General features: G+C 38.3%; 1 protein-coding gene across 1 annotated transcript in view; it reads left to right on the top strand.

Annotated features, from left to right (window-relative positions):
- abhd17c (abhydrolase domain containing 17C, depalmitoylase) overlaps window positions 1-27,670 on the top strand; it is a 56,851-nt gene that overhangs the window by 20,580 nt on the left and 8,601 nt on the right. Inside the window, exon 2 of the mRNA XM_051901739.1 lies at window positions 18,074-18,253. Coding sequence (XP_051757699.1) covers window positions 18,074-18,253 — 180 coding nt within the window. The remainder of the gene's footprint in view (window positions 1-18,073; window positions 18,254-27,670) is intronic.

The raw sequence follows: 27,670 nt of genomic DNA, 5'->3' as shown, positions 1-27,670 counted from the left end.
AGTAGAAAATCCTAACCACTTAGAACAGTCCTAATGGTTCAATGCTAAGATTTTTTTTTCTCTACTGGCCTATTCAAGCCAGTAAAAATTTTTACCACTACAAAAAAGTAATAAATAAAATAAAACAGGCCTAGTTATTTCTTTCATTGTTTTTGACCCATAACCTTAATAAGGTTGACACCAAAAACTACTAGCCTAACTAACTCATAACAATTTCTATTATTATTATTATTATTATTATTATTATTACTACTACGAGCAATAGCACAAATAAATATAACATACACATGAAAAACGGTGGTTTTCATGTTTTTCAGGTAGAGAAATTGAGAAATTAATGAAATGTAAAATAACAAAGTCTTAAATTTACTGATTTGCTCTGATAATCTGGCTTCAACCGACATGCTATAGTTCATAAATGTTCAGTACCATCGGTACTTACGGTACTATAGGAAAAACAAGTACCATCAGGATTTTAAAATGTTGATAGCGACTTGGTACCAAAGTATCAGTTCTCATGACATCCTTAAAGGGATAGAGATTTTGAAGCCAAAAAAAAAAAAAACTCCATCCATCATAAAAGTAATTCATATGACTCCAGGGGGTTAATAAAGGCCTTCTGAAGCAAAGCGATGAGTCTTTGTAAGAAAAATATCCATATTTAAAACTTTATAAATTCAAATAACTAGCTTCCGACCGTACGAATACTGCGCATGTCGACTTGAGCCACATGAGTAACCCTGTGACACGATGTATGACGCAGGATGTAGGAGTATCGTAAGCTTAGACGCCTCTCACGGTTCAAACAAATAGGGCTGTGCAACAAACTCAAGCTCCTCTTCTCTTATATCGAAATCCTCTGAAATTTCTCTTTAAAAATGATTGTTTTAGACTTCTAATTTGTGACCAGTGTTTTGTTTTGCTCTATACTCTGAGCTACATCGTGTTCATCGTGTCATGCGTCGGGTCAGAGGTTACTCTTCCGCCGCAAATCGATGCATACGGCCGTCTGCCGGAAGCTAGTTATTATAGTTTTTTAAATATGGATATTTTCTTACAAAAACCCATTGCTTCACTTCAGAAGGCCTTTATTAACCCCCTGGAGCCGTATGGATTTCTGGAATTGGATGAATGCGCTTTTTTATGGCTTTAAAATGTGGCCCCCCATTCTCAACCATTATAAAGCTTTGAGGACTAAGGATATTTTTAAATATCTCAGATTTTGTTTGTCTAAAAGAAGGTAGTCATATACACCTAGGATGGCTTGAGGGTGAGTAAATCATGAGATAATTTTCATTTTTGGGTGAACTATCCCTTTAAGTTTAATATTTGGGGTTTGGGATTTCAGATCCCCAAGTATGAGCAATGGTAATTCTGATTTTGAATTTATAAATCCAGGAATGAATGATTTAAATTGATTGGCACTTCAGAATGTTTATTTACTGAAATCAAATCTCTTCCTGTTTGCAATCCATCCCGTCTGGCGTTTCTGTGGAGACCCTGCCCTCTTTATCACTCCAGTCACTGGATCAGCATTTTCCAAGACAGCCATTCCCCTAATGTCTCTCTCTGTAAAGAGTAGGTAGGTGTATGCCCGTTCATTGCGTGCCGTTTTTCCACGCCTGCCAGTTAATCCCATTTCAGAGCGACATCCTTTCATAATTCCCATGAGGATAGACAGCAGTTTTTAATCAGAGAACGTTCACAGGTGCGATTTATCGGATGAGCTTGAGCCTGAGACTTACATGGTCCATGGCTCCCCATCCCACTTTCCCATTTAAGATTAAGGTTTTTCTCCCTTTGTGCACAAAACATGGGGCTCCTACTGGTAAACTGTGTACAGCAAAGCAGTAAATCCCAAATGATAAGAGAGGAACAGTCGGTCACTAGAGCCTCCCAATAAAAAAACTGCAGTAAACTGACAAGAGTAGTTTCAGTGGTGTGATGGACTTAGATTGTTTTGCACCAACCAAATAGAAAAGGAGAAATGTGCTTCTATTAAATTACTTTGAGCTCAAGGCAGCACCTCACTAGCTGACTCCAAACAACTCAATTTTAGTAGGGGATGTCCTACTGACTTTTTTCTGACATCTCGCCCTCATCTGTTAGAGGTCAGTCATGCTCCCAGATTCAAAATGAAATCGAGGTGATGGACTAAATGGTTGTCTTAGATGTTTCCTGCTGCAGTAAGAACAGGATTGCCACAGTAGTAAAATGATTTAGGACACAGTTTGTGGAGTTGTTTTTCTACTGTTAATAATGGGATAGTTCACTCAAAAACTAAACTATTCTTGTTGTTCCAAACATGAACACAATAGTTATTTTGAAGAATTTTGGGTTCCAAAACAACCCACTGACTTTCATTGTACGGACAGATATTATATGAACACGTGTTCTTCAAAATGTCATCTTTTGTGTTTACAAATGAAAGAAAGTCATACAGTTTTGGAATGACAATAGCTATGTTTCCATCCGCACACACTACAATGGAAACACATTTACCAAATAAATATTGTGACTTTGCGCGATGGGACGGCATAAGTGAACTAAACCAGTGGACTGAAATGAAATGCCTGAGCAAAGTCTGTCGTCAAAGTGATTCGGTATAATTAGCTTCCAGAACTGTCTTGCACGTTTGCTTTCCTAAACAGCAGCATTTGCCTCTGAAAGCAAGATAACGTGTTTATTGTTTTGTCTGCAATTTATTATATACGAAAATTATTATATACAGTGGCTTCTCCTACTTTTCATAGTGATATTTAATGCCAGTTTATCAGGAAGTGACTATTTTGTTCTCTTCGACTCAATGGATGGAAACGGTGCTTTATTCGCAAATGTTTTATGCGATATTCCAATTTTGCACAAGTTAAATTCGCAACTTTGGATGGAAACATAGCTAAAGATGAGTAAACGATGAAAGAATTTTCAGTTCAACCATCCCTATACTCTATAAAATGTTTGTGTCCCTATAGAGTACTAAAATCCTGAAACGAGTTTCCATTTTTGTACTTCCAGTTCCATCAACCCAGTGGGTTTTTTTTAATGGGTTTTTGGTTAAATGCCTAAAATAAGGCCTGTTAAAGGGGTGGTTCACTGTTTTGTTTTGTTTTTTTGTTTGTTTTAAATCTAGGCTTGATTTTGTTTATGGTGTGCAGTTGAACATGTCTTAAAGGGATAGTTCACCCAAAAATGAAAATTTGATGTTTATCTGCTTACCCCCAGGGCATCCAAGATGTAGGTGACTGTTTCTTCAGTAGAACACACATGTTGATTTTTAACTCCAACCGTTGCAGTCTGTCAGTTGTATAATGCATGTCAATGGGAACTCCATCTATAAGAGTCAAAAAAACATGCACAGACAAATCCAAATTAAACCCTGCGGCTCGTGACGACACAGTGATGTCCTAAGACACGAAACGATCGGTTTGTGCGAGAAACCGAACAGTATTTATGTAATTTTTTTACCTCTAATACACCACTATGTCCAACTGCCTTGAGCATCTGGTGCGTGAGGTGTGTACGCGCTCTGGCATAGTTTAAAGGATTAGTTCACTTTCAAATAAAATTTCCTGATAATTTACTCACCCCCATGTCATCCAAGATGTTCATGTCTTTCTGTTTTTGGTCGAAAAGAAATTAAGGTTTTTGAGGAAAACATTCCAGGATTTTTCTCCTTATAGTGGACTTCACTGGTCTCCAAACGGTTGAAGGTCAAAATTACGGTTTCAGTGCAGCTTCAAAGGGCTTTAAACAATACCAGACGAGGAATAAGGGTCTTATCTAGCGAAACGATCTTTCATTTTCTACAAAAATACAAATGTATATGCTTTATAGGCACAAATGATTGCCTTGCACGTGCTTCTGCTTTCCGTATTCTTCCAAAAGCTTACGCTGTATGTCCTACGCCTTCCTTATTCAACTGACGGAAAAAACAGAACTGGTGCCGCGTTTGTTGCATGTTCCCGTGGGCAGGGTTTTTGTTAATTGCAGGGTTTATGATGTCACTAACCCGGGAAGAAGCTCGTTGTAGTCCAAACCGGTCGTTTTTGTAGGCATTAAACTGCCATAACTTTAATAGACAATATCTCCGTTTGCACTGAACTTTCAGCACTGTAACTTTGCAGATACTGTTTATGCTCAAGCGGCAACATTATACACTAACTAAAGATAAAAAAGTGAAATCGCAATGAACCACCCCTTTAAACAAGCTCAAGATATTTTTTAATAAAAAAAGATAATTATTTGAACTATTTTAGCTCAAACTTTCCAACTTGTAGATTTTAAATCAATATTAAAAGTTGTCAGAAGCTTAATGGTGGAGATATTGAAGTCGTTCAACCTTGGTGTAGTTTGTTTATATCCTAATTTTAGCTTTTTACATATGCCTATTGTATTTAGGCTTCAAAATTCTTAATATTTGTGTTCATTTGTGAAGCTTGTTTTGGTCACGGAGTGTACTTTCCTGAGATGATCTAAAAGCCAATGGAAAAATCCTGTTAGATTTTTGTGGAGGGAACCAGGGTGATGCAAACTTCCAGGTTGGCACTTAAATTAATCCTTGCAGCACTCTATTTGGCAGCTTTATATTCAGTAAAAAGACGGTTCTGACCTTACGTTCTTATTTTGTAAGTCTTTTAAGTGTAGTAAAACCCCTTCGAATAACTGGCATTTGATGAGGGGAAACACTTAGACCAGATCCAAGCAGGGCAGTAGATTATGAGCTCATCAGCGTGAGAAGCGGCTCAGTGGTCTCAAAGACCTCGAGAGGCCACCACAGACTACTTTTAAGCTAGTGGAAAGTTGTTTTGATTCAGCAGGGTTATTAACTGCTCACCCGCTGAGATCAGACCGGCTGTGTCTGATTCTTCTACTAGTCTGTCAGTGAGGCTTATGACTCAGAAATGACTAGTAAGAAGCTGGCGTCAGAGTCATTCAGAGATGTGGGTTGAGAGCAGAGAAAGGAAACAAATGTATTCTGCAATGAAGCTTGGACCGATTTTTAACTGCCCTGGGTTTGTGACAGACGTAGCAACCATAAAATCTGGCTTGTCCTCCTCTGCTTTTCACACCTACGCAGTTTTAACCACAGTTCATCTCTCTTCACTGATCCTTTTATATTTGCTTCCTTCCCTTCTTGTAGTCCTTCCCTGTTCTGTGAATACATTTCTGTTGCTGACTGCATGCTAACTACACCTGCAGGCTCAGGCAGGTGTCTTTTATATGCTGTAGTCCGGATGCTGGAATAACGCTCTTGTGTACCTGAGGTCAGGAAGACCTTCAGCTTGGATTTGATTCAGCTCTGATTGGGCCTCCTGTGTCGGCTGCAGATTTTTACTTGTGACTCTTGGACAAAACTAGGGTGAAACTTCTGTTTATGCTCTTTATTATGTAAGCATTTACACTGAAATTAATTCTAGTTAGCTTGTGACTGATATTTTGGTGGTTGTGTTACATTATAGCAGTGGTTCTCAACCTTTTTTACTCAAAGACCCCTTGTTGTCCAACACAACACCCCATTGACTTCTATTGTGCAGACAGAAACCTCCTGAGATATCCTTCACAATATCATCCTTTGTGTTCCATAGAAGAAACAAAGACATACAAGTTTCGAGCGATATGAGCACGAGTAATTGATGTCAGAATTTTCACCTTTTTTAAAAAAAAAAAGGAGATTCAAATTTGCTTGAGTATTTGCATTTTATTGCATCCGTGTGGTGTTTGACTCCTCCATTGAGAGAAGTAATCTCATGAACCTGAGGTAAGCTAGTGTTGGCAGGTCACTCTTGAATGCACAGGAAAGCAGTAAAAGGATTTTAAAGTGCTTTAGGAGCTTGTTTGATGCAATAAATTAAACTTTTCCGTAACATTTACATGTGGAGTCTCTCTTTAAAGAGGCATGTGAGGTCAGAGGACATCCTCTTAAAACAGCTTTAACTTACTGCCGGCACACAGACAGGTGGAAGCATGCATGTCACGCTGTGTTACCCATCGCATTTTCACTGCATGTGTTACATGGATGCAGTCGTTTTCTTTCTCAGTCGTTTTCATTTGTTTTCAGCCACTGCTGCTTCACTATATGAGGACATGAATGCATGAACTTCATCTCCAGAGCCGCTCTGAGAGTCATTTCATGAGCATTTCACCATACCATTTGAGAAAAACTATTGTCATGTCATATAAACACAGAAAATCAAAGGTCTTCACTGCAACCTGTCAAAATAAAAGTTCGGTTTAAATTAAAGAATAAAATTCATAGGGCCAAATTATTATTATTATTTTTTTTTTTTAACTTTTAACAAATTGTTAAACTGTATAAGTTTCATGATTTCAATTAATTAGACATGCTTTTTGATTATTAAAATTTAATTTAATGGAGTCTAAAAAAATTAAAAAGGAATCCAGAGAAAAAATAAAAAGGAAAAAATGGAATTTGGAAAAAAATAAAATAAAATGGATTTCATATGAGAGTCTTTGGTGTCAGTTGTGGGGTTGAGGTTTTAGGTGGATTATTTGTAATTGAAAGTGGGATTGTTGTGTCTGATGGAATGAAACTCGTGTCAGGCTTTGTGACTTTGTTACTTAGTATTCAGTAGTTCTGTTCCAAAACGGAATGAGCTGCCTTGCTGTCTACTGCCTACATCCGCAGCATCCTAACTGCAATTGCGATTGATTTGGAATGCAATGACTATCTGTGCATCATACAAATAGCATGCATTGCATTGGAGAATCGACTCGCAATTGATTCCAGTAGAGTTTGGGATTAACACTGAATTGCTTTCAGTATTTTATCAATATCAACATCAGTATTTTTAGTACTGAATGTCTCTCACTTTATCCTTGTTGCACGCATGTAGGTGGCTCACTTGGATTTGGAACTGATCCATTATCATGCATGGTGTGAATAAAGTCTTAAAATCGCTTCTGAGCTCTTGGGCAGGGGCTAAACAAACGCCCCTGAATTTTAACCTTTCTAGCATTGAGCTGTTTTGGATTCTTCTCGCTGTGCACCGGAGCTGTAAGGTTTTTGTCTTTGCGAGGACAGCTAATGAATTGCCTGAAAATTAGTTATGGCTAAAGCTCAACTTATTATCAGTAATGCTGGCTAATTAAAATGCCCTTTTCACCCACAGCCAGGAACACTGAACCACATCCGTGTGACATTCTTTTACTGCAGAGAAAAAATGCCATGTGGATAAAGATACATGAAGTCTTCTAATCCGGCACAGCTGGGAAGCCATGTTAAGAAGGATTTCACCAGCAAATTAACACCAACTTGTTAACTTGTTGTTGTTGTTGTTGTTGTTGTTGTTGTTGTTTGTAGTCTTGGTCAGTGCACATTCTCAACTTTGTAGTTCTCATAGTAACTCACTTCTTTTTGCTATTTTCAAGATGGAGGTAAGGAAGGTCATGAGGTCAGTGTTTAATATGTCGCTTAAGTAGGGCTGGGCAATAAACGATATATTGAAATCGATTAAAATTTATGTCGATAATGATAATAAATTCTGGACGATATGGATTAATCTAAGAGCCTATCACACAGCAGAAGTAAACACAACATGCTGCATATAAGTGATTTCTTCAAGAGATTATGACAGAAATATATCACTACTGTACACTAAAATGTACTTCTCAAAGTAATATTAATATTTCTAAGGAATATCATAAGATATTTTTTCATCCATGTTTTAAATTTGTACAGTTCTGTTGTGAAGCATCTTATTTGACAAGAAATAAAAATGCAATGTTTTGTTGTAAGCTAATTATATTTTCATTAGATTACATTTTAAAAGCTTGATTAAATTGTTAAAGTTTATGTAAATGTTTTAAATCATGAAACACAGAATCCCTCCAAAATAAAATGGAAAACACAGAATTTAGGGAAAAATAAAATGAATTTCATGGGGCCCTGAATTAAAAGGGAGTTACTCAACTCAGTATTTGAACAAACAAATTTACATTCAGTCTCAAGGTCTAACAAATATGTGGAAAACATTTCCTTCCCCATTAATTGTAAATTAATATTGTGTTATAATACTACAGGGCTGTTGAATGCTCAAATCTGATTGGTTGACCAACGTTCTAAGGTGTGCAATTATTTTTAGGGAAACGCGATCAAGACCAGACTACTTTAGCCATGCATTGCAGTTCCGTATCACTTCGCCAAATGATTTCAGTTATTTCTAAAGGTCCTTACAGCCTACAACCGCAAAAGAAACAAAACCCACAATGACACTGACCAAGCAAAACAATAGGATGAAAACGACAAATTATCATCATGGTTTTTGCCACAAAATACGTTTTATTATGTCCTGAAGGTCATACTCTTTCTTCCGCTCTCTCTACCTCAAATGCAGAAAAAAAAGACGTTTTGGAATTGGCAACAGAGGCGTAAGAAATCAGTCCCACACACGAAAGTGTTTTAAGGACAAAAACCTGACAGATGTCTTGAAATACATCATCTGAACAGTGTCTTGAGGTGTGGTAACTGTAGTATAAGCAGAATAACTGACTCCAGGCCATTGAATTATTAGAAAATAATTACCACCCCGGGTGTGCATTATTTTCTGATAATTCAATGGCCCATCGTCAATTATTCCTTACATAAAAACTAGGGATGCACCGATACCACTTTTTCCCAGAGTCCATTACCGATACTTTCATTCTTGGTACTTGCTTACTGTATTTTCACTGCATGTCATTTTTAAATATATTGGGTAGAGAAACCAAAAGAATATGAATCATATTAGTTGGCTTAATTTGTTTAGCAAATATATATTTCATGCTTAATTTAAGCCTGCTAAAATGTATTGTATGAGTTTGTTACTTTCACTGTTTTGCTCTATCATATTTTGTTTTATTTAATAGCACAGCACATATATAGAGCTGTTATGAAGTTAAATATCTAGCTTCCACCAGACCGTCTTCCGTATTCAACTTAGGAAGAAACTGTAAACTGGCGTTGCGTCAGTTAAACTTTTTTTCGTAAGTTGAATAGGGAAGGTGTAGGACGTGGCGTAAGTGTTTTGAACTGCAAGAGGCGTTACACTTTCTTCGTAAGTTGAGTACGGAAGGCGGTCTGGTGGAACCTAGATATTTTACTTTAAGTTGTTAAATATGGATATTTTTTTGCTTCAGAAGGCCTTTATTAACCCCCCGGAGCCGTGTGGAGTACATTCACGATGGATGGATGTGGATGGATTCACTTTCTTCAGCTCATACTTGTTGGTCTTGTTCACTGCCATTATAAAGCTCGGATGCATCAGGATAATTATTAATATAACTCAGATTGTGTTCATCAGAAAGAAGAAAGTCATATACACCTAGGATGGCTTGAGAGTCAGTAAAGCTTGGGGTAACTTTCACGTGAAAGTGAACAAATCCTTTTTGCTGATTTTTGTAAACAAAACAACAAGAGTTGCATCAATGTTTTTAGTGTTAATTTGTTGTTTTGTACGCAAAACAACAAATTTATCAGTTGACCGATATCACTGACTTCATATTAGATGGCACACCTGTGTCTGTGAAAGCCAAAGATTTCTCTGCAGAATCATGAATAATGTAGTTTTCCACCAGGAAATCTGCTGTTAAACTTACAATTAATTATTTAAAAAAGTAGAAATGATGCAGGCTGATGGCTTCAACAAAGCATACCATTGATTAACCTCTTAGCTCACAGTAGGTCCATCTTTAAAGGTTTACTATATTTCCCTATGGATTTTTACTTCCTGAACCCAACCTTTACTCTCTGTTCAGTCTAGTTCAGTCTGGTGCAAGATACAGAACAGCTATTTATCATTAATGTTGCATTTTTACATGTGACACACAATGAGTTTCTAGCATGAAGTACTTTGTTTGTCCAAACTGAAAACAGAAACTCATTTTCAGTAGTGCTTTTCATACCAAGAGCCATCTAAAACAAAATATTGCTTGCGATTTTTGCCAGAATGCAAGGCAGCTTTTGCATAGCCGTCAGTAGGGTTTGTGCATTTCTATAGGATAACATTAGACTCCTCCTGCAAGTAATCGCTGAAATAAACAGCGCTGCTACTCCATTACACACATCAGTGCTCTCTTGAAGCATCATTTGCATATCCATAATTCATATGCATATGGATTACTTAAGAATTTGTAAGGCATAGACATGCATCTGTTTCCATTGAGAACCCAGCAGGGCATTCACAGCGAGCGAGAGAGGAGCCTTATTTTCGGGGTAAACCTTTTGGGTTGGCAACAGCATGTGGATTTCAGCCCAAAATCCATCTGTAAATGTTTGCTTTGGCGGAAGGACGGTTTCACGAAACAGACTACTGTGTGTGCGCCGTTCGTCCTGAGCAGAATCACAGAGCTCCTATTTTTTTCCCAGATTAACATTCACACACAACAACAACACATCTCTTCCCCACACTCTCTCGGTTTTTGTATTGTTTCAGCTCGGGAAAACACGGCGAATCACTTGCAAGTCTAGATGTTTGTGCCGCTTCTGCTGTAAACTCGGAAAGTTGGTTTTCGTTCCAGTTGTTCCATGCAATCGGACCCCGGTGCTTGTTTGGACAAGCCATTTCTCATTGCTTTAATTCAGGCTAAGGAAACACAGCATTTGCATCGACTTGTGTGTTTTCGCTTGTGTGCACATGCTTGTGTTTTCAGTAGTTTTCCACATTGGGAAAAAAAGGGATGCTTGTGCTAGGTGTTTGTCCTGGCTCGAAGAGTTTTCCCTCTTTTCAGAGTTTGATTCCAGATTGATTTCTGATGTTTTCTCAGTGTGGAAATGGATTTGTTTTGGCAGATTCTTCAGGTATTATCACACCCTTGTTCTCACTATCTCACCATCAACCTTCCTGAAATGTGATTTTAGTATTGAATAAGAATAATTAACTTCCCTACATGTTGTCAATTTTTTTTAACAATTTATGTATAATGCATTATTATGGTATTCATAATGCCTCTTTTCATAAATAACTAACCAAATTATTATAAATGTATTATAATATTTGCAGATTCCTTGGTACATCTGAAATTGGTTGTTTGTGTGTTTTAATGCACTATGCTTTCTACAGTTGTGTTCAATGAATAGATAAGCATTATATCTGTGGTTACAATTATTCATGAGCCCATAGAATGCATTAAAGTGCATTACAAGGCTTTAAAAATACTTTCATAATGCATTATATATAAAGGCTTTAAGTAAAGTGTTACGATTTTCTCTTTTCAGACCATAAACTAGCAACTCAGTCTGCAGTCCTCTTGCATGAGTGACAGGAAGCATATTGAGGCTTGAAAAGACCCGGTTCCCTTTCCAAACTAATGTACACGTTTGCTCATCCATACTAATTTTTGACTCCTCCTGATATCCAGCTATGTTCTGTCTTTCTCCAAGTTTCTGTTTTCATCCAGGCCTTCATAAAAATGACATTTCTTCCGTGATGTAGTTGTTGTTTAACCTTGTGCTTTGGGTCATTATGTTGCATTACTGATGATTGTTTGAGTTTTTCCAGCTTGACATTCTGCTGTGGAGTTTTGTGGTATGTGCTATTTTTCCTCTAAACATAACAGCGTGTACTTTTCACCAGAAAGTTCAACTTTTGTCCTCTCAGTACGTTTACACAGTGCTGCTGCAGTGGTGCTGTTAATGTCTTGGTGGTCTTCTGCAAGTTGTAAGATGGACAGCAGTATGTTGTTCTTGTCTTCTGTAACCTCCTGTGAGCAACTTCCTGTGCAGTGTTTTCTGAGATTTATCTAACTGCAGAACCACAGAATCACACGTCTCAGCAGTCTGTGGACAACAGTGCCAAATCAAAGTTAGGGTATTGCTGAAGATCACATAACCAGCCCCAACCACTAGCCCTACCCTTCATTAGGGCCCTGTTTACATCTGGTGTTAAGATGTGTTTTGGTCGATCGGATCACAGGTGGATGACACTAAATACAGGTTAAACGGGGTGTAAAACACTTGTCCACTTTCGACCACTTCCAGAGGTAGTTGAAAACACATTCAAACAGCCACAAAAGACCGTCTACTCTCCATCTACTGGCCTAATGCGTTAACATTATGGGAAGAGCTCTAGCCAGACGAGATTTAAACTTTTTGAAGACCCAAGTTTGCTTTGAAGATGAAAAATGTACCAAGCACAGTGTTCTCTCAACATTCCTGATTTCAAACACACACTCACAGCGTTCGGCCGGTCTTGTGTCTGTCAAAGCAAAAACGAAAGCTGCTGCTCTCCGTATGTGTTTGTCGCATGCACGCTCACAGAGGCGCCTTTGGGATGGCGCGAGAACACACAATGGAGCGCTATTTCGCAAATCCTTGAGCTTAAACGGACACATACACTCTAAAAAAAAATCTCAATCCCAGTCTCGACAAGTATTCTTGTGTATACAGGTGCTGGTCATATAATTAGAATATCGTGAAAAAGTTCATTTTTTTATTGTAAATTATTTAAAAAAATGAAACTTTCATATATTCTAGATTCCCTACATGTAAAGTAAAACATTTCAAAAGTTTTTTTTTTGTAAATTTGTTGATTAGAGCGTACAGCTAATGAAAGTCCAAAATCCAGTATCTCAAAATATTAGAATATTTACATTTGAGTTTCATTAAATGACCATCCCTACAGTATAAAATCCGGGTATCTTTTGTTTTTTGAAACCACACTAATGGGGAAGACTGCTGACTTGGCAATGGTCCAGGAGACAATCATTGACACCCTCCACAAAGAGAGTAAGTCACAGAAGGTCATTACTGAATGGGGTGGCTGTTTACAGAGTGATGTATCAAAGCATATTAAATGCAAAGTTGACTGGAAGGAAGAAATTGGGTAGGCAAAGGTGCACAAGCAACAGGGATGACCGCAAGCTTGAGAATACTGTCAAGTAAAGCTGATTCAAACACTTGGGAGAGCTTCACAATGAGTAGAATGAAGCCGGAGTCAGCGCATCAAGAGTCACCACACTCAGACATCTTCAGGAAAAGGACTACCAAGCCACTTCTGAACCAGAGACAACGTCAGAAGCATCTTACCTGGGCTAAGGAGAAAAAGAACTGGACAGTGAACAGTGGTCGAAAGTCCTCTTTTCAGATAAAAGTAAATTTTGCATTTCATGTTGAAATCATAGTCCCAGAGTCTGAAGGAAGACTGGAGAGGCACAGAATCCAAGCTGCTTGAAGTCTAGTGTGAAGTTTCTGAAGTCAATAATGATTTGGGGGGGCCGTGACGTCTGCTGGTGTTGGTCCATTGTGTTTTATCAAGTGCAAAGTCAATGCAGCCATCTTCCAGGAGATTTTGAAGCACTTTATGCTTCCATCTGCTGACAAGCTTTATGGAGATGCTGATTTCCTTTTCCAGCAGAACTTTAGCACCTGCCCACAGTGCAAAAACCACTTCCAAGTGGTTTGCTGACCATGATATTACTGTGCTTTATTGGCCAGCCAATATGCCTGACCTGAATCTATGGGATATTTTCAAGAGAAAGATGAGAAACAGTCGATCCAACAATATACAGATGATCTGAAGGCTCAATAGTGCCTCAGCAGTGCCACAGGCTGATCACTTCCATGCCACACTTCACTGATGCAGTAATTTGGGCTAGGAGCAAGTCATTTGCTGTAATATGTCCTGCCGATCAAGTATTGAGTGCACAAAAGAACATACTTTAAAGAACTTTAACTTTTCTGTTTTGCAAATCCATTTTTTGATTGATTGTAGGAAATATTCTAATATTTTGAAATACTGGATTTTGGACTTTCATGAGCTGTACGCTCTAATCATCAAAATTTAAAAAAAAAAAACTTTTGAAATGTTTTACTTTACATGTAGGGAATCTAGAATATATGAAAGTTTCATTTTTAAAAATAATTTATAATAAAAAAATGAACTTTTTGATGATATTCTAATTATATGACCAGCACCTGTAGTCAGTTATAAAGTTTTAAGTGAACCTAAACAGTTGAGATAACTTGATAAAGAAATCAGATGTTTCATCATTGGCTCCGTGCATTTGGTCGTGCATTAGCACATTGGTTCTGTGCATTTATTGACAGCATGCCTAAAAATAACCATCATTAATTGTCAAACAACAAAACTTTTACAGTGATTAATCTATATTTAATTTATACAGTGATCACTATGCATGCAGTGTTCATTTGTATATTCTTATTTTTACTGCTGATCCGAAAAATGATCCAATCCGTGACTCGAAAACCGTAACATGGTCTACCAAAGCATTTTTAGCCCACTGAAGACACCTATCTGTGGTTGCTTTAAAACACTTCGGCAGCACAGTGTTTTTTTTTTTTTTTTTTTTTTTCCCAGTTGAGACGCTTTGCTTGCCATAATACGGAATATCTGCGGGAGTGGATATCTCATTTTACATAGTTTGATTCTGTATTGTTTCTATATAAAAATGTTGATACAATGTAAAGTATTTTAAATTTATATTCCGTTATTATGCATGTTGTACAAGCAGAATGTAGCAGTTGGTCTGTGTTGTATTTGTCCTGCCCCTCCTTCACTGTGATTGGACAGCTGGATACAAAGTGACAATAATGAGAGCTGCGTTTTACCCAAAGTTGAACATTCTTCAACTCTCGGAGGCTGGTAAAAAACGCAGAGCGCTTCAGCGTGAAATAGACGCTCAGCACCTCGTTATGCTCCTTGTGTTTTAAAAACGCGTCGCTCCCATTGAAAACAATTGGAAAAATATGCTAGCCTCGGGGAAAAAACGCTTTGGTGGACACGCGGCCTTAATGACGTTATAAGCTCCACACCAGCACCGGTGTGAGACTGCTGGCCTGGCCGCTGTTGTCCTCAGACTGCTGTGACGAATGGTTCTGCAGTTGGTTATTGTTTTTTCTTGGGTCTTTGTAGATCAGTGAATTATCAAGAGATCTGCAGGTGCTTTTGAGAGACTCCTGAGCACACAGACTCGCTCTGTTCCTCAAACATAAATGAAAAGTTTGACTGGAGGGTACTCTAGTGGGACACCAGTCTCAGCTGTCATCGAGGATTTTTGTAACTTCTCTGAAGACTCCATGACATGCCCTTGCATTCATCTTTATAGGACACTTACTTCTAGGGAGTAGCAAGTGTGCTGACTTCCTGTTCAGATTTTTGAACTTCTCTTTTTCAGTTTTAAATTCTTATAGTTCCATTTGGAAAGTTGAATGCTGTGACAGCGTCTTTTAGGTTCAGGAATCTTGTAGGGCTCTGCGATTAATCAAAATCGTGATGTGAGCAGCCAGCAGCCATATCACCCTGTAGCCCAAAACTGGTTGCCCACTGAAGCTAAGCAGGGCTGAGTCTGGTTAGTACCTGGATGGGAGACCTCCTGGGAAAAGTAGGTTGCTGCTGGAAGAGGTGTTAGTGAGGCCAGCAGGGGGTGCTCACCCTGTGGTCTGTGTGGGTCCTAACGCCCCAGTATAGTGATGGGACACTATACTGTCAAAAAGCACCATCCTTCGGATGAGACGTTAAACCGAGGTCCTGACTCTCTGTGGTCGTTAAAATTCCCAGGATGTCCTTCGAAAAAGATTAGGGGAGTAACCCCGAAATCCTGGCCAAATTTGCCCATTGGCCTCTGTCCATCATGGCCTCCTAATCATCCCCATATATACTGATTGGCTTCATCACTCTATCTCCTCTCCACCATAAGCTGGTGTGGGGTGGGCGTTCTGGCGCAATATGGCTGTCGTCGCATCATCCGGGTGGATGCTGCACATTGGTGGTGGTTGAGGAGATTCTCCCATTCCATATGTAAAGCGCTTTGAGTATCCGGAAAAGCGCTATATAAATGTAACTAATAAATAACTAAATAATAAATAAATATGTGCAATTTCTAAACCGCAGAAAGCTTTTTTTTTTCTTCTTTTTTTTTTTTCCGCCAGCGTCCTTGTTGTGCAATCTGAATGCTGGGCGCTTAAGTCTGGCGCGAGAACGGAATAGAGGAGGTTTATCGTTACGACATGGAAGAAAGCACAGAGACAAGGAAGGTGAATTCAGGGCAGGATAAGAACTTGGCCCCCAAAAAAAAAAATTCAGCATCCGTGGTTTGGGAATATTTTGGATACAGGAGAGATGATGTATCATAGAGTCAGGTATTATGCAAGAACTGTCAAACTGTCGTTGCGGCAAAACATTCACAGAGCGCTTTTTTTTTTTTTTTGCGGACACAAAAAAGACAAGCACAACGGTTAAAGACATTAGTCTAGTGCATGTTTACTTAGAAAACAATAACACATTCCAAACCAGGTGAACAAAAATTGATAATACAGGCATTTGCGATCTGATAAATTGTTCCCTCATGGCCATGGAACATTTTTATTTATTTTCTTATTTGTGTGTTTTCTTTTTTTTTTTTTTATTGATTTGACTTTTTGCTTATTTTTCTTATTTTACTGTTTTCTTGTGCAGGTCAGTAAGTTCAACTTATGCTTTGACAACTCAGTGACTTGAATGGATTAATTTGATTTCAGTGCTTTCTTAAACGGGAAGATTTTTTGGTGAATAAATTGTGCTGTAAATATTTGTGCTGTTCAAACGGCTGATTGATTCAAGAATATAGTCAATTATGAGTGAGCCACTGAATCATTGATTCGCTCAAAACGCGGATTCATTCAGAAACGAAACACGGCTGTGTGTTCAGAGAAGCACAACAGTTCTCGAGAGACTTTATAGGGAATATTTTCGTTGGAAAAGTGAGCAAAAACAGGCAATATAGTGTCTAAAATATAACATAAATTTTTTTATTTATTGAGCTGTTGTATAAAATATCACATTTTCACTCGTGGTAGGCTTTTCAGGAAAAATCAGCACTCGTGTGAAATTGCGCTTGTGTGATAGCCTATTGCATAACTAAAATATGAGACCAAACCTCATTCAGAGGCATATTTGCCCTGATATCTTTTATTTTTAGGGGCTTTCTAACTGCATTTTATAGGCTATATCACTCAGCGAGTTGTTGCCAATCAACTGTATGAAATGTAAGATGAGCTTTTAGGTCTGACATTACTACTTTCAATTCTTCAACTTTTTCTTTAAATAAGGTCTCAGTTCTTAAGCCATGCTTATAAAAACAATCCAGCTCTGCGGTTCACAAACACATTTTCCCAAATGTAAGCTGACTCACAATTGTTCATGATGGAGATGAATTACCTCATTGATGTGTTTTCTCTCTGCTCTCATCTCATCTCTAGAAACTTGATTTCACACTGAGTCTATCAGCTCGGTCACATGGGTGCTTGTTTATTTACAGGAGCGTTCTGTGCCTCCTCTTTTCTCCCTGTAATATCTGTCTGTGTGGGAGACGGAGATGGAGACCTCATGTTCGGTTACCTGATAATCTCGCCAAAGCTCTCGCAGGGGTAGTTGAGTTCAGAGGCTTGTGTAGCCAGCAGTCTCTACGGCACACTTTGTACTGCTGTGTGTGGATGGATGCATGATTTCCAACTCATGGCTGCTTTGTTTCTCTACCTTGTCCCCCTGGCCCTGGGCAAGCCTGTGGTAAATCTAATCTGAGGTCAGACATCAAACATGTTTTCTTTCTGTCTGTGACCCCGGTGCACACCTCACAGCCTCTGCCGCCGATCAGGTGTCAGGCACGGCCAGGAAAGTCAGAGAACAAAAACCTAAAGTGTGTTTTTCCTTTCTTTCCCTTGACTTCTCGCTCTCCGCCTCCAGCGTTTCCTTTGAGCGCATCTTAAAGTGTCAAATAAAGTTTCGTTCCTGTGTTCACAAGCTCAGGGACTCCTTCAGTTCTTTTATGGAGGCTGAATTTGTGCTGTTGGTTTATTTCATGTCTCTATTTTTAATGATTTCTCCTCTGTTCTTGGCCGAACATGCCATTTTGTCCAATTGAATTATCTATTAATATGACTTGATGGAAATATATTTTGCCACAAATCATATTGTTGCTATAGACACAAGTGCAATTCAAAGTAAACAGCACAAGCTGTTTGTGTTGCGACGTAATTTCACCCACATAGACGAGAGGATGCCAGGTTTAAACCACGCTTGGAAATGTTGATATGAAACGTGATGATTTACAGCTGTTTTTTCTTTATTTTTTCCTTCTGAAGGTATGGAGTGACCCCAGAAAACATCATCCTGTACGGTCAGAGTATAGGGACAGTGCCGACGGTAGACCTGGCGTCCCGGTACGAGTGCGCGGCAGTGATCCTTCACTCTCCCCTCATGTCCGGCTTGCGTGTGGCCTTCCCCGACACCCGCAAAACTTACTGCTTTGATGCCTTCCCAAGGTAAGATACAAACATTGTGATCCAGAATGTAATGCTTGTGAATGTGAATGCTTGTGCTTCTAGTTATACTACTGTCAAAAAGATGAATACAGTATATTATAAAGAAATGGGTACCTTTTATCAGTAAGGATCCATTAAATTGATCAAAACAGTATAGAGAGGTTGGTAACACAGTATAGGTTCCATTTATTAACATTAGTTAACTACATTACATAACATGAACTGTGAAATACTTCTGAAGCATTTAGTAATCTTACTTTACATAATGTTAATTTGGTTAATGTTAAAGTTGGATCTGTTCATAATTAATGGACCTGAGCAAACATGAATTAACAATGCACAGTCATATTTATTAATATACTGTACAAATGTATTGCTCAATATTTCTTAATCCATTAACTAACATTAAAGGCACAATATGTAAGATTTTTGCATTAAAATATCCAAAAACCACTAGAACAGTATATATTTTGTTGGCTTGTGTACTTATATTATCCCAAATGTTTCCAAGAATGTTTAAATCCAGAGAAATCGGCTTTAACCAGTGTAACGGACCGTGTCTGTGCTTCTCCTATCAATGACGTCATGTCTTCATTACCCTTGATTTCCGGTTTTACTTCCATTAAAAACCATGGAAACTTTTATTGACAGAAAACTAATCATTGTTATATAGCTCAGTACAGCTAGTCTTATTGTTTGAATCTTGTTTTCTTGATTTACCATAAGTAACATGTTTGTCACTCAGAGATAACGCTTTCTGATAATGCTGTTAACCACTTGACAGAATAGAGCTTTATTTGTAGTAACAGTAATATAGCATTTTCTCCACCATACAATATACTTTAAAATTAAAGGGTTAGTTCACCCAAAAATGAAAATTCTGTCATTATTTACACACACTCATGTCGTTCCACACCCGTAAGACCTTCATCTTTTTATCAGGTTTTTTATCCCCATTAGAAAGCAACGTAATCACCACATTCAAGGTCCAGAAAGGTACTAAAGACATCGTTAAAACAGTCGACGTGACTGCAGTGGTTCAACCTTAATGTTATGAAGAGACGAGAATCATTGTTGTGCGCAAAAACAAAACAAAAATGACTGACTTCAACAATTTCTTCTCTTCCTGTCAGTCTCCTACACTGTTGAGGTAGTGAACGCAGTGCAGCGCTTCCATTTTTACGTCCAAACGCCGGCTCAGCATTGTAGAACATTACTGTAACAAAGTTCGAGTTCAGGGAAGGAGGTTGCGGGAACCAGCATACGTTAAACACAACTTTAAATGTAATAGACATAAACAGCACAATGAAAGAAGCGGCAGCGGCCTATAATAGCATAATAAAAACACCAACATGAGATGTCCCAGGCCTGTTCATCCCTCGCCCTTCACTGCCGTCATTCCTTCTTATATCCTTCTGGAGCTCCTCCGGGACTTGAGGCCGGTGTGTCTCGCAGGTATCTGTCTCTCATTAGCATTTGCTCCACTGGCCTCGTTCCGCTCTCGGCCCCGCTCTGCTTTATACCATAGTAACGTTAATAAAACTTTAATACATGAGCTCATCCATGAACATGATTTCCACCCAAGTCCCATCAGATTGCTTTCCATTAGCTGTGGAGGTGAAGACGACAACTCCCATGATTCCACGCTCATTCACGGTGACATCAAGCTACGCCTTTGTTATTGTTTTGAATTAGCGACCTTTAGCTGTGAAACTTACATACTGTGCCTTTAACTGAGACATTAGTTTCACTCATTAGAAATAATTACAGTTCTTTTGAACTTTCTATTCAAGAATACTGAAATTTATCATGTTTTCCACAAAAATATGAAGCAGTTTTCAGCATAATAATCAGAAATGTTTCTTGAGCAGCAAATCATCTCATTAGAATGATTTCTGAATGATCATGTGACACTGAAGATTGGAGTAATGCTGAAAATTCAGCTTTGATCACAGGAATAAATTACAGTAATTACAATTGTAGTAATATTTCAGAATATTTCTGTTTTTAATGTATTTTTGATCAAATAAATGCAGCTTTGATGAGCATAAAAGACTTTCAAAAACAGAAAAAAATCTCAACCTCAAGCTTTTTAATGGTAGTGTACTTAATCTTTTTTTATCCATCATTGTGTTCCAATTTCATGTGCAATATGCTGTAGATGATCCATGAATGGACTTCAGGCGGTTTGTTGGCATCTAGGATCAAACCAGTAACTGGTAACAGCCTGAAGCTGTACACAGTATACCGTGGTACCCGCACAGATGGTAGCAGGAACATCGGGAAGCTCAGGATGGCTTCATCACTCATAGAACAGGAATCTGAACAAGACAAGAGTTGAATTTGAGTCAGCATGGCAAATTTTGCTTGACAGAGAACCGCTGTTACATCCTCTCAACTGACTTTCATGCCATCTTCTCTCAAGCTTTGTTCTCTTACTTACTCCTTTTCATTTGTACATTTATTTTCGCTTCCAAACTTTCAGAACTTTTTAAAACTCGAAGTGGCTTACATTTTCTTTTACCACACTGAGCTAGAAAGTGCTGAAAGTTGCCATTTGCCTTCCTTTCAGCAGTTGAAGTGATGGCTTTCAAGTCTCTCACAGCTGTAGCCATTAATTCTTTTATTCCTAAAAGCGAAAGTGCTTGCAGGCGCTGAGTAATGTAATGAAATTTTGAACTGGTTGTCAGCTCTTTGAGATTTTTCATTTATTCCAAAAAAAAATCATGTTTTTGTACCAGGAAAAAATGGCACTCATAAAATCATCCGGTAGTTAGTGATGTATAAGATAAAATATTTGTAAGAGAAAAATCAAGTAATGAATGTAAGATGTTGTCCCCTCAGATTCTTTAGTATTTAGCAGCACAAGCAACTAGTTAGTAGCTTGTAGTGTAACTAACTACTATGTCAAAAGAGTCGACTATAAGTAGCTTGCTTCTTGAAGTTTCCAAGTCGCTTTCCCAGAATTGATCGGGATACACACTGCTGTTCAAAGATTTTCTTTTTTGAAAGAATTTAAGGTAACACTTTAGAATAGGGAACATGTATTCACTATTAACTACGACTTTTCCCCTCAATAAACTCCTAATTTACTGCGTATTAATAGTTAGTAAGGTAGTTAAGTTTTGGTATTGGGTAGGATTAAGAATGTAGAATAAGGCATTAATATGTTCTTAATAATTACTAATAAGCAGCTAATATTTTAGTAATATGCATGCTAATAAGCAACTAGTTAAAATACCCTAAAATAAAGTGTTACCGAATTTAATACTTTTATTCAGCAAGGATCAAAAAGTGACAGTAAAGATTTTTACATAATATATATATTCCAAATAAATGCAAATAAATTTCAAAAAATAGATCACAATCTCAAAGAAATATTAAGCACCACAACTGTTTTCATCAATGATAATCAGAATTTTTTCTTAAGCATCAAATCAGCATATTAGAATGATTTCTGAAGGATCATGTGACACTAAAGAGTAATGATGCTGAAAATTCAGCTTTGATCACAGGAATAAATTACACTTTACAATGTATTCAATTGTTATAAATTGTAGTAATATTTCACTGTGTTTTTTTTAGTACAGCCTTGGTCAGCACAAGACTTTTCAAAAACATTCAAATATCTTACCGACCCCAGTATTTTGAACTGTGGTGTATTCTTTCATGATGTAAAATGTGCATAAAGGAATATAACACTACAGCATTAGTGATGAAGAAATGAATAGCTGCCTATTATATTGTGTTGCTATTCTAAGATCTGAGTGAGGGAACTTTATATGGGGCTTATAATGCCTCTTTTTAGATGTAATATAAGTCTCTGGTGTCCCCAGAATGTGTGTGTGAAGTTTCAGCTCAAAATACCCCACAGATCATTTATTATAGCTTGTCAAATTTGCCCCTATTTGGGTGTGAGCAAAAACATGCAGTTTTTGTGTGCGTCCCTTTAAATGCAAATGAGCTGCTGCTCCCCGCCCCCTTTCCAGAAGAGGGCGGAGCTTTAACAGCTCACGCTTCGGTTGCTCAACAGCAACAAAGATGGAGAATCTCACACAGCCAAAATGAGGATTGTCAGTAACGGTGTTCAGCCTTACATTGTTCAAACCGGAGTCGACACTGATGGAGAGACTCAGGAAGAAGTTACAACTTTTAGAATGAAACTGGACGTTTCTGAATGGTTAGTGGATAAATTTATGTAGTTGCTGTGGAGTTGATTCAACTCATCCACTAGCATGTGCCGTCATGTTAATCTTTTGTGCAAATCCAGTGTTGAATTGACCCTCGTTTGTGAAGCAGTCCGGTGTAAAATGACGGCATGGTAACAACACTCTACTACAACAACTCTTCCTCTTCTCTAAAGCAGCCCAACATGGCCTCACCCCTTTTGTTGTGTGTTCTCGGGGGCAGGGTTTATGTAAATTTTACGGTTTGTGATGTCACTACCCCAGGAAGAAGCTTGTTGTAGTCCCTACCAGTTGTTTGTTGTAGTCCTTAAACAGAAAATATCTCCCTTTACATTGAACTTTGAGCGTCGTAACTTTGCAAATGTTGTTTGTTCAAACAGCAACATTACACACTAACCAAAGTTAAAAAGTGAAATCATAATCAACCACCCCTTTAATGCCATGCCTAATATGACAGGTCCGCAATTAATTCTCGTACGTGACTTATACAGTATAAGTGCACAAATACGCTCACACACAGGCTGAATTTCAGTCTCATTGGCAAGGAGATAAACTTGCTCGTTCTGTCAAATGTATCTCTCCTGCTAAGTCCTCTTAAACCCGAGAATTACAGGACGTCTACGCTGACGGAAGGTGTTTTTGCTTGGACATGTTGTGAACTTCTACATGTAATTGCTCTTAAAAGCCTCCCCTGTAACCAGTCACAAAACTCTTGTACAGCAGCGTGAGACTCCATTTTCTCTCGTACTGTTATATTACACAGCTTGAGACATGTCAGATTACACAGATTATCTTCAGGTATTCCTGGTAAAATCGAAGTACTTCTTTTGAAAAACCCCCAGTTGTGATAGTTGACACCCTTGACTGTTTCTGTGAACGTGCATCGCTTTTTCTTGAAAGTGTCAGGTGACGCGTGCGTTGCTTCCAGTTCTCATTCCCTTCATCTCAGGCTGTAACTACGGTTTCTGGCTGCTGAGATAAAGCTGGTGAAAAACAGCCGAAGCGTGTACAGCTCACCTGTGAGGCGGAGGACACCTATCTTTATTCCACACTCACTTATATCAGTCATGATAGACCCTCATCACGACCCTGCTGTGCAGCTTGGCACGTAAACCCTTTCGCTTCAGCTTCAAGTTCTAGTTTATAATAATGTCTATTTTGGAAGTCAGATTTTCATCAAAATATGTGACTCGTTGAAGTTGTGGTTTTAGATCGGTCTTATCAATATCTTTGCAGCAAGTGGTTGACACACAAGCAGAAGGCGTAGTTAAATGTTGCAAGACATTTTTCAGTGACTTCCTGCTGTTTTTATTAAATTTTTCAGCAGGGACTGTGTGAGGAGGCGGAGACAATCTACAAACCAATGAGAGAAATTGTAACGCTCAATATGTTGTAAAGGAAGTTTTGAACACCCAGAATGTTTTTTTTTTTTTTTTAAGCAAAATATGCAAAGTTTATGATACAATTTGAGATCTGTTGGGCCAAAAATAAAAAAAATGCAATGAGATTTTAAATTAGCTATAAATTATAAATCAAAGTCAAAAATGTAATTTTTTTTTTTTTATTATTTGTATTAGTTGCATGCATGTCTGCATATGACCAAACAAAATGTTTATATTTATGTTTGCATATTATGCTGTTTGTAAAAATTATCCCAAGTTTCCAATTATTCCTTTTAATTCTTGTAAGGTCCTGTTAGGTTTCCAACTTGGAAAATTTACAAAATTCCCCAGCTTAACTTCCTATGAAAATTTTCAGAAACTTTCCAGAAACGTTTCTGCCCCTTTGCAACCCTAATCACTGCTGAATAAAGTATTATTTTCTTTCAGGAAAAATAAAGAATAAAACAAAATAATGATCTTACTGATTCCAAATTTTGAAGCTAAAATGTTAAAAATGTAACTTGTATATTAAAATGTGTAGTTTTATTGACTTTAAACAAGGATCTCTTTTTATTATTCACACTCTTATGTACAAAAAAAAAACAAAAAAACAGCAAAGTGATAGCAAATAGATTTTTGGACAGTACAAGCATATCTGCATTTGAATCGCCACATATTGTTCATGCACAATTAGGAAAAGTAAATGTAAACTGTATTTGCAATCAGTGAGGTTGGGCGCTCGTTGTCAGTCTTGATTTCTCAGCATGCGTCTCATAACACATCAGAGCAGGCGTGCACATCGCATCATCAGTTGTAAATGTGAGCTCTTTCCAACGGGATATCAACATCAGCCAGCATTTACATGTAAAATGATTAAACTGACATGGAGAAAGAGCAACATGCACATGATCCCCATATTTTTGCTAATATGGTCTCAAACGTACTGCGTAACACGAGAATGAACCTCATTGGTTCTTGCTGAAGCTCAGTCCTGCTGCATAACACGCAAATGAACCTCAGTGGTTTTTGCAGATCAGACTTGCTGCGTAACACAAGAATGAACCTCATTGGTTCTTGCAGAAGCTCAAACTTGCTGCTTAACATGAGAATGAACCTCATTGGTTTTTGCAGACCAAACTGGCTGCTTAACACGAGAACGAACCTCATTGGTTCTTGCAGACCAAACTTGCTGCTTAACACGAGAATGAACCTCATTGGTTCTCGCTGAAGCTCAAACGTGCAGCGTAACACAAGAATGAACCTCATTGGTTCTTGCATTAGCTCAAACGTGCAGCGTAACACGAGAATGAACCTCAGCCTCAATAAAAGCCTCAATTAAATTTGTTCATCATATAAAGTGATTGTGTCGCTTCAGAAAATTTGGACTAAACTGTTTAATTTATATGGATTAGTTTTATGATGTCTTTATCAACTTTTTGAAGCATCAAAGTGTCAGTTGCGTAGCTGTCTATGGAGGGACAGAAAGCTCTCAGATTCCATCAAAAAGTTCTTCATTTGTGTTCTGATGATGAACGAAAGACTTATGGGTTTGGAATGACATGAGGGTGAGTAATTAATGACAGAATTTTCATTTTTGGGTGAACTAATCCTTTAAATGGACTTTGGTTTCACTTTTTTGTCATTCGCTTCAGTCTAAGAATGCTACCTTTCAGCTGAGATCAACTTTCGCCCTTAAGAGACATCACAAAAGGTCTATGGGTAACACCTCTAAGGAGCTCACATGACTGCTCATTTGGATGTTGACCCGATACCCATGGGTTTATTCTTCAAGGCCTTTTTGAAATGTTGGCAGAGGTCAAAGGTCTTCAATCCCTGTGTTTAAAGTCAGAAAATGACTGTTCATGAAAGATTTTCTTGATCTCCTTCTGCAGTACTTGAAGGGAGGAAGGAACAGAAGGAGGTCAAAAATAATAAAATATCCGAGTCATTCTTCACAAGTCAAGCCTCGGTTAAGTTGTGTCTGAGTCGGAAAGCAGAATGCGGATTTCTGGATTAAACACGATTAGACGGTAGCGACCGGTCTGGAACGTCTCTTAATCGCTGATCCCGTTTTATCCAGCCTCATATTTAAATCTAATTAAATTGCGACGATCAAATCGCAAGATTAAGGGCTGTAATGGGAAGATTACAGCTGTAGTTCTCAGACAGAATATTGTTGAGGCTTAAGAAATGTCGACAAAACGAGAATGACGGAAACCTCCCCTGTCCTCCTTCGTTTAGTTTCGCTCACTCTCTACTCAGTCTAGGTGGAATTAGCGATGGCCGGAGGCGCGCTTCATTGTAATCAAAGTGATTCTCTCTCGGAGGCAGATGCTCTTTTTCTCGCTCTCTTTTGGGTGATGAATGGGAGGTTGAGAGGCCTGATTCTCTCTACCCCGTCAGCACTGTCAGTGTTTCATAATGAGAGGCTACAGTCGTGAGAGATTGAACCGTCTCTGTGTTCTAATAGCTCGCCAGCCGGCCCCGTCAAAGACCCGTAATGAACACGAAGCCAGCTGACGGGAGGTGTTAATGAGCTAGCTGTCTTGACGCCGGCTTGCAATTTGTCAAAAGCATTATGGTTTAACACATCGTCCGTTTCCCTTAATAAAATGTGAAATCTTGGAGTGGGCAGATTCGAAATCTGGATTTTTTTGTTTTTTAACAAGAAGAGAAGTAGAGTTAGAGGGGATTATGACTGAAAAAGTGAATAGTTTTTGCTTTCGATTTGAGTTTTACAGAAGTCAGGTGAGGGTTGTGATGGTGCTAAAGGTCAAAGTCCGAGGCTTAATTTGGCACCGTAAACTTTACTCATACTCATGCTGTTTACAACCTGTTTTTTTTGTTTGTTTTTGTTTGTTTCATAAACCACTAAAGGAAAATTTGAATAATCATCTTGCAGCTCTTTCCATAACAGCTCATAGTGAACACATCTGCTGCAAGCACCAACAAATCTACATAAAAAGCACCTCAAAAGATGCAGTCTCTTTTTTATAGCTTTTTGTGAGTATTAGACCAATATTTTGATCATTATTCACCAAAAAAAAAAAAAAAAAAAAAAAAAATCAATGTCTGTCCCACTATCATATGAATTCTTTTTCAAAATTCTCCTTTTATGTTCCACACAAAGACAAAACACATACTGGTTTAGAGAGTATATAACAAGAAGAAAGAAATGGTGCCTTTGGGGGTCAATAGAGACTGAGGTTACATAATTAGTTTGGACACATCTGTTATTTGACTATCAGAGTGCAGTACAGATGTTCCTCAACTCTCTTTCAGAGCAACAGCTGTTTTTCCCCTCACACCCCCTTATGCCAATCCAACTAGTGGTGAGAGATATTGACTGACCGTGATTTTAAACCTTCGAGGTCTCTGAGAGTAGGCATTTGGTCTCAACTCTGTCAGGCAACAGACAACTTTCTGCTGTAGTCACATTGCATTGATGAACTCTACTGAATTTTCTCCAAAAGTTGCTTGAGAACGATTGACCTCAGGTCGCTTTTAAATCGCTGCCAGTGTAAACCCCCCTTCAAACAAACATACCCTGAACAATCCTCAGATTACAAGTATGGAAGCAAATCCGGTGGTCTCAATTCTGGAAACCACCACTGCCAAGTCCAGGATTTCTCTTCCAGCTACTGATTCCAGATCCAGTGGGCTCGTGGAACTTAGGAGAGGGAGTGTGTGTGTGGTTGGGTTGGTTGTTCGCAAAGGCTGTGAATGGACAGTCAGGCTGAATGAAAGTTTAATGACTCGCCGGTCTCTGTAGATTTGCCAGCTGCAGTGTGGCATGGTTTGAATATTAAAATAAGGTGAGGGAGAGCCAGTGAAGGGGTGACTCCTAC

Source organism: Ctenopharyngodon idella, chromosome 7 (assembly GCF_019924925.1).
Source record: "Ctenopharyngodon idella isolate HZGC_01 chromosome 7, HZGC01, whole genome shotgun sequence".
In the NCBI taxonomy this organism is placed as follows: domain Eukaryota; kingdom Metazoa; phylum Chordata; class Actinopteri; order Cypriniformes; family Xenocyprididae; genus Ctenopharyngodon; species Ctenopharyngodon idella.
The sequence above is the reverse complement of the archived record's forward strand: the minus strand, read 5'-3'. Positions and strand labels throughout refer to the sequence as shown.